Genomic DNA, 13,399 nt, shown 5'->3' on the forward strand with positions numbered 1-13,399 from the left:
ATTGCTTTTCTTTATACTGAAAAGGACTCTGTATTGACTGTATTGTAGGTGCTAAGCATGAGGTGGAAGTGGAAAGCGGTTTGGATGAAAACAAGGCCTTGGAGATCCTTGCTCTGTACACTAGAATAAAACTGCAAGCACTACCTGAGGAGGCTCGCAGCATTGTCAAAGAGTGTAAAGGTATGTATCCTGACACTAACTAATAAAGAAATCTAAAAGAAGGCTACTAGATGTAATCATGTCTTTACTAGTATGGGTGATATTATTTTTATAAGAAAACACGGCTAATTTTGATTTAGCTGTTGCTTTCTGGGAAAACAAATCAAGCTTCGTGATGATTTAGATCTCATATCATTTTTAAGGTCATGTGCTTTTAAAAAACACATTTTCTGTTTCCTTGCCCCTCATGTCAGGCTCCCCTTTGGTGGTGTCTCTGATCGGAGCGCTGCTCAGAGAAAAACCAAACCGCTGGCGTTACTATCTCCGCCAGCTGCAGATGAAGCAGTTCAAGCGTATAAGGAAGTCGTCATCTTATGACTATGATGCCCTGGATCAGGCCATGGCTGCTAGCATCGAGGTACTTCCTGATGAGCACCGAGACCTCTACAAGGATCTTACTGTTCTACAGAAGGATGTCAAAATCCCTGCTAAGGTTTGTCTGCACAAAAGGAGATTGTTTATGATCCCTGCCATGTATTTTCTGACACAGTGACATGACATTTTAAATTGTAATGCTTTTTGCACATTAATGGCATATTCTTCTTCCACAAGGTTAAGAATGGTTAATTGGGTTGTTCTTTCCTCTCCCAGGTGCTGTCTGTTCTTTGGGATCTGGAACCTGAGGAGGTGGAGGACATCCTGGAGGAATTTGTTAACAAGTCTCTGCTTTTCATGGACAATAACAGTAAACCCTACCTATACTACCTTCACGACCTCCAGATAGACTTCCTGTTGGAGCAGAACCGAACGCAGCTTGAGGTCAGTCTACAGGCATCCTTCAACTGAAGTGGGCAGTGATTGTCAATTAAACTACAAGTTTTAGGAGGCCAGGCTAACTAATTAGCTACAGTAGGTTTAAATTAGCTCTAGCATAAAATCAAAGCTTTAAATCAAATGTCATTATCAGATGCATATTCTTTAACCCAGCAAATATGGTTGTTTGCTGTTGTGTGTGTGCTTATTTGGGTAACAGAGCCTTCACACTAAGGTGGTGCGTCAGTACCAGCAGCATTACAGAGATGGTCCCCCCACTTCAGGAGACAAGGAATCTCTTTACTGGATCCAATATTTGACCTACCATATGGCCAAAGCCAACCTTACCCAGGTAGAAGTGATAACTGTTTTATTTTTCTTTTAAGTGTGTTTGAACCTAGTAATTCATTACAGTGCATCTCTCTGTCTAGGAGCTCTACTCCCTCATGTTCTCTCTCAACTGGGTGATCACCAAGGCCAAGATAATGGGTCCAGCTCATCTCATCAATGACTATGTGGAGTATGGATTCATTCTGGACCAAGAGGTCAGGACACAAAAAAATGGCCACTGTGTCTATTGCCCTTTTCACATATGGGATACACGTATGCGTTCAGTTATGGGTCACTTTTACCTTAATATTCGTCACTACCACACAAACCTTTGGTTTCTATGTATAAGTGGTTTTTCATGGCATAAGATTAGTTGAGTAGCATGACGCAGAGCCTGAAGATAATTGTTTGTTTTTTAAATTTTCAGTCATATTTTCAGTGAGCAACTCACAAAGATGCATGAGAGATATGTGCAGACTGCAGGAATTATAAACTTGTGCATACCTATCTGTTGCATCAAATTAGTGAAAATGACAGTGTCCTTGATGAAATTTCTGATCTCCATGTACAAAAAAGAATAATTCAACAAAGAATGAGAGTGCAGCTCATTCTACCTCATCTCGAGGAAAAATACAGGTTTAGACTCCGTCTGTCTTTCATGTACTTTGTGAATTAAATAAAAAGGTTGACCTTTAATTTTCCTACCTCCATTTTTTTAAATTATCACATTTTCACTTTCTAATTTTCATCTTTGCAAAAGAACATGCCATGGTGCATAACAGTAATTACTTACCAATCAAACTTTTGCGATTTAAGTCCTTAGTGAAGAATAGTAATGATAACAAGGGACAGGCTTTGGGTAGTTTCCCTTTAATGTGACCTGGTGTTTGCAGTGGACTCAAGTATGCTTGTGTTTTCTTTGCTTCCAGAACAGTGAAGTGCGCAGTCAGTTCCAGGAGTTTCTGTCTCTGAACGGCCACCAGCTTGAGCAGCGTCCTTTCCCTGATGTTGTGCAGCTTGCTCTGTCTCAGCCGCCCAACTCTGAGGTCTACAAACAAGCTCGAGTGCAGGCACAGAACCGGACCAAAGCTGGGAAACTCTACTTTGACTTGGTGTAAGAAAGCAAGCATTTAATATGGTGGTCTCTTTATAATGGAGATATTTCAAGTTGCTTTTTACATCTCATTATTGGTCCGTTTGTTATTGAATTATATGATAACTCATTTTCGTTGTTAAATCTGTACACCCTTCTTTACCATGTAAGATTTTAGATGACATTTGCTGTTACAATGCAATTAAAATGAATATTCAAGATAGAATATATCTGAAATTGAGAAATATTTTTATTATTTCCATTTTAAAATGGTGTGTACAAGCTTTGAACTCCTGCTTTTATTGTTTTGTGTGTGTTTTGTGTTCTTGAATACAGGAATAAGAGTGGTGTAGACAATCTGTCTCGTTTGGTGATTCACCCCCACCAGGGCTCCATTTACTCTGCCTGCTTCTCGCAGGATGGAACCAAAATTGCTTCTTGTGGAGCTAGCAAGACACTCAAGGTACCATTTCACCGACAAAGCCTCAAAAGCAACAGCAGAATAAACCAAAATGCAATCATTAACTAGAATTGTTCAGCTCTCTGAAATCTAGAAATAGCTTCAGTAACACTTTATCGTAACCATTGTTAAAAGCTGTAAATTCATAGTTTATTAAACTTTAGTCAGGAATTTTTAGTGTTACATGAGGAACTCAGTGTTGTACTTATGAAAAATGGCTTCGCTGCCATCTTTGCATTGGTGTGCAGGTGTTTAAAAGTACCTCAGGTGAGAAGCTCATGGAGATCCCTGCCCATGATGATGAAGTGCTTTGCTGTGCCTTCTCCCCTGACGGCCGTCTCTTGGCAACCTGCTCTAGTGACAGAAAAGTCAAGGTACACAGTCCACAGCACCATTATGACTATGTTATGATTAAGAAATAAGCGAGTAAAATAACACAGAAATCTGCCATGTTATCGTGATGTTCTTGACACTGCAGGTGTGGAATGGAGAGCGAGCAATGCTGCTTAGGACGTTTGAAGAGGAGCACGAAGAGCAGGTCAACCACTGCCAGTTTACTAACACATCAGGGCGCCTCCTTTTGGCCACCTGCTCCAATGACAATATTCAGAACGTCAAGGTTTGTGTTATTTATGCTTTAGATTTTGTTTTTAAACTTCTGACCTTTCGTGTTCTACTTCCATCCATTCATCTATTAATTTTCATTGTTTATCCAGTTCAGAGTCTCCTTTGTGTTAGAACCCAGCTGTCATAGGGAGAGAGGCCTGGACAGATTGCTAGCTAACACATGCACATAAAAACACAAGGAAAAAAGAGGCTTATATGTTATGTAATGTGTTAGCCAGTTTATTTTTTTAATGCCACACTGCATTTCCTTTGCTTCATTAGCTGTGGAACCTCAATAAGCCATCCTCCCAGAACACCATGTTTGGTCACTTTGAGCCAGTCAACCACTGCTGTTTCTCTCCTGATGACAAGTATCTGTCAACTTCCTCCAACGATGGTACCCTTAAGGTGACTGCCATTAGTCCTGATACTTGCTTTCTTTTTGATACGGTAACACACACTGAACTAGAAATAATTATTAGCGGGTGAAGTGCTCTGACATATACACTGTTTTTGTTTAATTCAATCTGAAGTAAAAAGTGACGGATTTAAATGGTAAAGATTTTTTTTTCTTAAATTTGTTTTTGTACTTTTGTTGGACAACATGTTTCCTAGTCATGAGTTTACAGTCTCAATAGTTTTATAATCCCCAAATTAAAACATTTGATTCTAGAAGAACTTTACTGCAAGAAAACAGGCAAATGATGGTACTCGCTTTCTATTTAGATCATTTATTAGTAACTAAATTTAGAAATATACTGATATGCTTTACATACCTAGGTTTTGTAATGCACTGACATGCATGATTCTGCATGTTTGCAGGTATTTGAGGTTTCTTCTGCCAATGAATGGAAGACGATCTATGTAAGTGACATTTTTACAGACAACAAGGAAGACGTCTTTGTCAAGTGTAGCACCTGGACTGCTGATGGCAAACGCATCATATGTGCTGCCAGAAATGCTGTTTTGGTAAGCATTTATCATTGTAAGCATGCTGCTGTATGATCTTGTACGCTTTTTTGTAGGTGGTGCTAAATGTTTGATAAAATTGGGTGCATATGGTTTGGATATTGTTCATTATCTTAACGGTTTCTCGCTGTACTGATTAAAAGTTGAACACACATTCACCCTATCCTCTTTGCCCTTGATGCTGGTGTGCTGTTTCATTGAAGGAGACAGGAAAGAGAGCTTGTTTGTCTGCTAGAGAGTCTAAAGAGTGTGTCTTGGTTATAAATGTGCATATCCCGTCCTCTCCTGAGCTTTCCAAAGTCAGTCAGTCTTGTCTTGTTATCAGCCTCACTCTGTTCTCTACATCTTCATTAATTTGTATTCTGGGAACCCAAACACAGTGAAGATTGGATAGTTTCTTTTACTCTAAGGTGACTGAAAGGAGAGGCTTTATAAACTTGAGGAAAATTGCAACATTAATCTTAAGGCATGAAGAAAATCTTTTTCTTTTTTTTGATGCAAAGCACAGAGTTATTGTAGAGCACATTAATACCTTGGTATACTCGGTATTGTCAAATGACCTTTGAGCTTAACACAAGTTGCGTAAGTTGCGAGTTGGGGCCTCCATGGGTCGGACTTGTTTGTCCAGCACATCCCACAGATGCTTGATTGGACTGAGATCTGGGGAATTTGGAGGCCAGGTCACGGACCAGCCTTCGCCCTCTAACCTGCATCACTGCCCATGACCCTGTCGCTGGGTGACTTAGATCACTTTTGTTTTTTACTGACCACTGCAGACCAGGAAGACCCCAGATTAGGTGGAGTTTTGGAGATGCTCTGACCCAGGCGTCTAGCCATGACAGTTTGACCATTGGTCAAACTCGCTTAAATCCAAACACTTGTCCATTTTTCCTCCTTCTAACACATCAAGTTTGAGAATAAAATGTTCACTAATATATCCCACCCACTAACAGGTGCCATGATGAAGAAATAATAGTCATAATGTTATGCTTGATTGGTGTAGCTTGTTCCCCAATAGTCATTGAGTTTGATGTTTGCCTAGACTGAATACTAAAGATGGCCGTCGCCACCAATTGGCTTGTCTTAAGCTTGGCATTTTGGCCTTTGTTGTTTTAGGTTTTTCGAGCCGGGCCTGACCTATTTGTACAAATTGGTGGAGCGCTAAGTTCTCAGCTATTGTTAGAATGGCAAGGGATGCATGTAGGTACACTACAGAGATAAAAATATTTGCTAATTAGTGATAACATATAAATTAATGAAATATTCAAAGAATCAAAGAACTCACCGAGAATAAAACCAACAGAGAGAAAAAACTGGGAAAGCCACGTTTTGTGCTTCTCCATTCTTTTAATTTCAGTGTGTTATTTGTACAGTCGTAGCAGCTTTTGGACATGTTGAGGAAACAGCAGGTGCTGATTTGTTGTCTGTCTTTTATTGTTTCTCAGGTCTTTGATGTAGAGACATCAGACATGTTGTTTGAAATCAGGACCAGTCGAATGAGCACAGTTCAATACTGTCACGCCTGCCCCACCAGTAACCTGTTGGCCATTGCGTTTTCAAACTATGCTGTTGAGGTATCTCACTATATATTTAATGTCTTCTGTTTTTATATAATATTCTAAATTTTGTATTTAAGTATGCAAAGAAAATCCTCAATAATAATAGTTATAATAAAAATAAATAAATAAATGTTTGTGTTCCAGCTGTGGGATCTCGAGGCCAATAAAAAGATGGCAGACTGCAGTGGCCACCTAAGCTGGGTGCAGCGTGTCCAGTTTTCTCTTGATGGCTCACAGCTGCTCTCCTGCTCTGATGATCAGACCATCAGGGTAAGACTGAGTGTGTGTGAAAAAGCTACAGTATAACAGTATGGAGAGAGGCTGTCAGTGTTGTTCTAATTGCTTATTCTGACAGTAAAATTAACTTCACAAGTTGACTAATTACACTATGTTCCCCCTTGCCAGCTGTTTCAGTTCTTAATAAGCAGTGCTCAGGGATGGTGATGTAACTATAGTACAAAAGGTATCTAACAGTTATTGTGCTGTTTTATAAAAGAAAAAGAGTCATCCATAGCTGTTGCTTTGACTTGCTTTTAAATTATTTCTCTGTTATTTGGGTTACATGAAGATGGCAAAATGAATTATTTAACAGGTTTGTCTTGACTCATTGCTCTCTAAAACAAAATAATACGTATCATAAACAGCTTGAAGACAATGTAACATGAAATATCTCTGCAGTTTAGCCTTTCGGGTGTTTTTTTTTTTACAGTCTTTACAGCTGCTGTTTTTCAAACAAGGTGGCAAAACTGTCCCTGACAGTCCACAACTACAGGAGAGCCTTCTGTACATACTGCTTATTAGGGGTGAGAGAAAAATATCGATGCTGCAGTACATCATCTCACTTCAAACTGAGATCGCTATGCTGGCACCAGATATTGATCGTGACACACAGCCACAGACTCACAGCCACAGACTCACAAGATGAAAAGCAGTCGCTCCCGTTGTTATAAACTTAGCAGGACAATAAATTGCAGGTCACACTAGGGAAAAGGTGGGATAAACAGATGTGTTGACAGTGTCCTCTTTCATCAAAAAGAAAAATCCCGACCTGCCGTGGCATATGTGCTGCAAGAGAAAAGAAAAGTACTAAGTGGCTATGTGTGGATTTGACTTGTTTTCACCAGAAACCCTCATCTTAACTGCCAAGAAGATGCCAGTGACTTAAATATTGCCACAACCATCAATTTATTCAGTTTTCTTTTCTTTTTTTTGTGGTGACATTGCATATATTCAACTCTAACTCTGGGTTATTATGTTAGATTTACATATCTTATTCGTTCTGTTTTAAGATATGGGAGACCAAGAAGGTTCACACATCCTCGGCCATCCGCCTGAAGAGAGATTCTGACGTTCTGTTTAATCATGAGGAAATCATAGTGTCAGCTGCAGATAATTGCAACAGACTGCAGGTGAGTTGTTAGGAAAGTGGATATATCAAAGTGCATTGAGGGTTTTTTTTGTGGCAGGAACGTGAAGCTGTAGTATTTTTGTTGGTTGGTACAGTGATTTAAAAAAAAATAAATAAATAAAAATGCATGTGTGTGTGTTTTAGGTGCGTGATGGTAGAACAGGATCGGTGCTGTTCCAGTCAGAGGAGAAGTCATCCAGGATCCGGTGTACCTGTATCTGTCAGCAGCCCTCTGCTGTTGTCCTGGGGCAAGAAGATGGCACTGTGCAGGTAGATTAGACACAGATTCTTACATTACTGAAGGACATAATAAATTGCACATAAAACAAGCTCATCGAAAGTACACTCACTTTCAGCTTTATTTGGTACAAATTGCTAGTTCCAAGTTGAACTCCCTTTTCAGAGATTTTGGTATTCTTAGCTGACCGGAGTGGCATCCAGTGTGGTCTTTTGCTGCTGTAGTTCATGTGCTTCAAGTCTGGATGTGTTGTGTGGTCTTTTTTTGAATCATGTGTAAACCTTAGAGGTGGTTGTGTGGGAAAATCCCAGTGCTGTCTTGCACCAACAACCAGACCACGCTGTGTAATGAGTAAATGAAATCACCTTTCATCAAATAATAATCTACAGTGTAATGTTTACTAAAACGTAATGTTTCTCCTCTTTAACGTGAGTATAAGTACTCAAATACTGCAAATTTCATTGTTTTTTTTCCTAATCAAAGAAGCACATACGTGTATGTGCAGGTGTGCGTGTGTCTGTGTCTGTACAGATGTAAAAATGTCGTGCATTTGAGTTTAATCTTCCATTCCACATTGCTGTAGGAGGTGTTCTTTCAGGCTGTGTTGAGTCATGAGATCTGACATTAGTGCTGTCACACTTTTTTTTTCATCTGTCCTATCAGCGGTGTGTCAGGTCAGCACCTCTTTCATCTCTTTTCCCTTGACTTGTTTCAATTTTTAGCCTTTCCTTTTACCTGTAATTTATATTCTCAGTACTTTTCACTCCTGCTCTCTGTATTTATTTATTTTTTTTCCCTCTTTTGTTTTATCCATCTTTTTTTTTCTCCTTTGTTCTGTCTGTCCCTGTTCTCTCCTTGCTCCACTGCTCTTTGTCTAGCTGATAAATTGCTGTTTGCAGGCAGAGAATGAGATTGTAGTCTGGTGTGTGTGTACCTAATGCATATTCTGCAGCAGTAGAGGACATCCCCCAAAGTTACTGTCCTATATTACAGCACAAAAACTCACTCAAACAGGGTCCCCTGACACATCAGAGCTGAGGCCAGTCCAGCCCCCTACAGGAGAGAGCAGCTCTAATTAATTAAGAGGTCCTGCTGTCTTAATGAATACAGGAGCTAATGATTTTAATTACAGCTCCTCTCTGGCCCTTCATATGTCTCCCTTCCTGTCTCCTGGGAACAATTTTGCAACCATAAAGTAAAGAAAGAGCGATAATTATTGATCAGAGACAATAGCTGGAGAGGATTTTGATAAATGCAGATGCATACAAACAGTGATATACACTATATTGCCAAAAGTATTATCTCATCTGCCTTCACACTCATATGAACCTGAGTGACACCTCATTCATGATCCATAGAGTTCAATATAATGTGAGCCCGCTCTTTGCAGCTGTAATAGCTTCAGCTGTTCTGGGAAGGCTTTCTACAAGGTCTAGGAGTGTTTATGGGACGTTCTTCTTCCAGAAGCGCATTTGTGAGGTCAGACACTGACAAGAAGGCCTGGCTCACGGTCTCCACTCTAAGTCATCCCAAAGGTTTTATTCCACACCAAACTTGCTCATCCATGTCTTTATGGACCATGCTTTGTTTACTGGTGTGCAGTCAAGTTGGAACAGGAAGGGGCCATCCCCAAAATGCTCCCACAAAGTTGGGAGCAACAACCCCAACTCCTGAAAAACAACCCTACACTATAATCCTCCTCCAAGCTTTACACGTGGCACAGTGCAGTCAGACAATACCATTTCCCTGGTAGCCGCCAAACCCAGACTTGTCCATCGGACTGCCAGATGGTGACGTGTGATTTATCACTCCAGAGAATTCGTCTCCACTTCTCTAGAGTCCAGTGGCGGCGTGCTTTACACCACTGCATCTGATGCTTTGCAATGCACTTGTTGATGTAAGGTCTAGATGAAGCTGCTCACCATGGAAACCCATTCCATGAAACTCGCTACGAACTGTTCTTGAGCTAATCTGAAAGCCATGAAGTTTGGAGGTTTGTAGCAATTGACTCTGCAGAAAGTTGGTGACCTCTGTGCACTATGCACCTCAGCATCCACCGACGATGCTCTCTGATTTTTACATGGCCTACAATTTTGGGGCTGAGTTGCAGTCATTACCAATCGCTTCCACATCATATTTATATATATTTGGCATCTTTTCACAGTACCACGCAGGAAATTACTGAGCTCCTGAGAGCGACCGATTCTTTCACAAATGTGAGTCAGTGGGTTATTCTGAACACTGAATATAATCCGATTCCTGAATCTTAGTTGCAGACATGTTTTCTGTTCTGACACATTAAGAAATGAATGATTTAGGGGTATTTTATTGTTGCGGTTCTAGCACCAGGTGGAGCCCTAGTGTAAGCTGGATAAAATCCTGGCTCCTCGGACTGCTGCAGCTCATTCATATTTTTTTTCCTTAAACGTGTTGATTTATTTATAGCCAGTGTACTGGAGAAAAATTAGCAATGATCTGTCAGTTTGCAGCATTGTGAGCTGCCAGCTTTGTTATGCTAATGTAAAAAGTTGAAAGTTTGTGAAACACGTGCAGGAGAGAGAAAATAATGTCACTGTGTGTTTCTGTATGATTGAAAAGTGCAAATGTGTGTTTGTGTGCACGTGTGCATTGTGTGCCAGGCGTCAGGGCTGACAGTTAGTCATCTCCTAAGGATGCTTGGCTGCAGGATCCGAAGACTCCTGACCTCCTACAGGGGGTTGGTGCTGGCAGTAGCTCTGTGCACAGGCAGCGTGCAGGTATGGTAGGGAAGGAGTATGATCTGTGTGTGAATGTGTTTGCACTTCAGAGTGTTCAAGAATAACTAATTGCTGTTTGTGTGTGTGGCTGTTTGTTTACTTTTTCAAAGGGCTTTTAAAGCTAATAATAGAAAAGGCAGATTATTGTTGTCACTGTGCGTATCAGCTATCACATCTCACCATGCAGGACCAGGCTAATTATTTGGCCATCTCACCACTTTTGTTCATATGTCTTTGACCACATGAGTCTTAAAGCGAGTCATTGGCTTGTTTATGTCTTTGGTGATGATATTAAAATGAGCATTCCCCTTTTATCCCTCTTTACATTTTTCCACTTATATATTTATTCATTCTTTTACCAGATCTCCATGGGCATTTCCAATAAAACCCTATCCCAGAATTACTTGAGGCTGACGTTTAATGCTTGCCTAGGTGTTCTCTCACAGGCTGTGAAACTCGCGTGTCCGAACATGGAGCTTGACAAACATGGTCAGCACACCCTGAGGCTTGTTCTGCTCAGACATTTCAACCCTTTCTCCTGAGACGTAAATATTTTAGCGCCTGCTAAAAACCCCAGGTGGCATCAGCCTTTACTTTATACCTTCAAAACTGACAGGTGATGGGATGCACTGAAGTTTATTTTGTGCTCTCGGTCTTTAATTATTTATGTATTACATTGTTGTTTGCGGATTATGAGGTTTCGCAGATCCCAGATTCCATAATTTATCTCAATTATTGGATAGCTGCAGTGGGGACAGACAGAGAATGTGGGGCAGGAGGGCAGGGGAGTGACATGTAGCAAATGTCCAGTCTGTTTGGAGTCAAACTGGGGGACTTAGCTGCTGAGGGCATTTCTTTTCCCCATGTGGTGTTTGCCCCAATCACATAGCCATCTGTCTGCTCCAAATCTGGATATTTCTTCTATTACTGGATAAATCTGTCAGATGGTTAATTAGAAAAGTAAAGTTTTTGGATTAGTGTTACAGTAGATAATAAATCAAATTTCACCTCAAAATATCCTAATTAAAATTCACTTTGTTAGTCCTTGGCAAGTAGAATAATTAGCTTTGGTGATCAGCTAAACATCTATTATATTATACAGTTCTGTTCCACTTTTTCAGTGTTGCCTAAAACCACAACAGTTTCCCAATTAATATAACTATGATAATGATCTTTATTCTGATGTGATTTGTGATTGCTGATCAGTCTCAGTAACCAAACTACCAGTTTTGTGTTGTACAGTCCTTAGTGCTAACCTGCTGATGTTTAGCCCTTACAGTCCTGTGCAAAAGTCTTTAGCCGGCCTTTTTGTCATCTGTCACTTGTTTATATTTTGCCAGGAAAATGGGAAATGGGTGTAGTGACTTACTGAAACATCTGCAAACAAAGTTGAAACCCCCCCCCAGTATATTTTGTACAATTCTAATGACCTTGAAAGTCAATATTTGGTACGACCACCTTTATTCTTCAACACAGTCTGAACTCTCTTAGAAAACTGTCTTGTAATGTCTTCATGTAGTCTTCAGGAATAGTTCTGCAGATTCCTGAAAGATATTCTTTGGATGTTGGCTGCCTTTTCTTTGAGAATCACATCGTTAATGCAGAAATACAATTTTTATGCCCGTCTATCTTATACTTGCTATGAATAAGTAAAAAAATGGGTAAAAATTGGCTCTTGGTTCTTTGCTAAGATGTTGTTTATATGTAGACACAACACTGGTTCATCTCTTAAGTTGGGGGGTTGTTTCATTTTTGAATGATTCATAGGTCAGTGTTCAAGCAAAAACCAACATTCCTCTGAAAATGGTCAGATACAAGATGTAATTGGAAAATGAGTGAAAAAGCAGCTGATGTCCAAAGAAGAACTTTCAAAAAGCCTGGAGAGAGAACTGTTGTTCAAGACCACAGTAACAAATCACACACCTGGGAAGAAAAATACATAAAAGTTGGAGGTGGCTTGAGACTTTTGCACAATATTGTATATTTTGTACATTTCAATCACAGTTGATTGATACATCTAACAATTAAACAGAAAGCAGACTGATATGAATGTGTGTCATTGTTTTTACAAGATTTTCATCATCAAAGTATCTAAGACATTGCCAAAAAAAGTAAATGGATTTCAATTTTTTATAATGTCTAAAAGATTCTGTCCAACGATTGCCTGAACACTTCACTGAATCCCAGAAATGTCACCCACACAGAGGTGCTAGAGGAAAATATTCCAAGTCTTAAGGACTGGCATTTGTATTTCATGACAGATGCAGTTATTAGCTAACACCTTTCTCATATTTGTTTACTTACCTGTAAACCCATTATGGATCTCTGGAAGCCAGTTGACCTTTACAGGGCACTCACAAAATCTTATCTCTCTCTCAAATCCAGCTCTGGCTATTCTGTGAAGAGTCTCAAAGTTTTATTCAGAACTCACAAGTGACAGCACACTGTGACATTTTTTTTCTCTTTGAGTTGGAACTTTTGTGCATCAAAGCTGTTTTTGTTCTTACCCCCCCACACACACTCGTATCGACGGGGCTGTCAGACCTCCAGCTGCCCTTCATGGTCTTGACCAGACTTTGCTCAACTCTTTCTCAAACTCCACTTTCTTTTTGATGTGCTTATCACTGTTAAGCCAGCAGTGGTGCTTTACATCTCTCCTTTTTAAGGTCTCCCTTAAAGTGTGACTTTCTATCAGGATTTTTTTAAAGAAAACCTTCAGAGACACTTTTGCTGCATAAGTGTATCTTTAGACATTTAGACCTGTTTTGGGGCAAGCCATTAACCATTAGATTTTACTGTTTACTTGATTATTTATGATGCTAATGTTTATTTCTTCCTTCCAGGTGCTGGAGGTGCCCTCTGGGAAGCTTCTGGCCACTCTGCAGGGGCACACTAAGACTGTGCTGCACTGTCAGTTCAGTCAGAACGGCCAAACACTCATCACTTCCTCTGAGGACGCCACCATAAGAGTAGGTTCCTCCTCTTTCTAGGTTGCTCTGTTTTTGTCT

At 40.0% G+C, this 13,399-nt stretch overlaps 1 protein-coding gene across 1 annotated transcript in view; it reads left to right on the plus strand.

The window, feature by feature from the left end:
* Positions 1–13,399, plus strand: part of apaf1 (apoptotic peptidase activating factor 1) — a 48,051-nt gene that overhangs the window by 4,905 nt on the left and 29,747 nt on the right. Inside the window, exons 7-22 of the mRNA XM_003444978.5 lie at positions 49–180; positions 414–652; positions 811–978; positions 1,193–1,324; positions 1,404–1,517; positions 2,232–2,416; positions 2,732–2,858; positions 3,104–3,229; positions 3,334–3,474; positions 3,744–3,869; positions 4,284–4,430; positions 5,876–6,004; positions 6,134–6,259; positions 7,279–7,398; positions 7,542–7,667; positions 13,235–13,360. Of these exons, the coding sequence (XP_003445026.1) occupies positions 49–180; positions 414–652; positions 811–978; positions 1,193–1,324; positions 1,404–1,517; positions 2,232–2,416; positions 2,732–2,858; positions 3,104–3,229; positions 3,334–3,474; positions 3,744–3,869; positions 4,284–4,430; positions 5,876–6,004; positions 6,134–6,259; positions 7,279–7,398; positions 7,542–7,667; positions 13,235–13,360 (2,264 nt within the window). The remainder of the gene's footprint in view (positions 1–48; positions 181–413; positions 653–810; positions 979–1,192; positions 1,325–1,403; positions 1,518–2,231; positions 2,417–2,731; positions 2,859–3,103; positions 3,230–3,333; positions 3,475–3,743; positions 3,870–4,283; positions 4,431–5,875; positions 6,005–6,133; positions 6,260–7,278; positions 7,399–7,541; positions 7,668–13,234; positions 13,361–13,399) is intronic.

This window comes from Oreochromis niloticus, linkage group LG17 (assembly GCF_001858045.2).
Source record: "Oreochromis niloticus isolate F11D_XX linkage group LG17, O_niloticus_UMD_NMBU, whole genome shotgun sequence".
NCBI lineage: Eukaryota > Metazoa > Chordata > Actinopteri > Cichliformes > Cichlidae > Oreochromis > Oreochromis niloticus.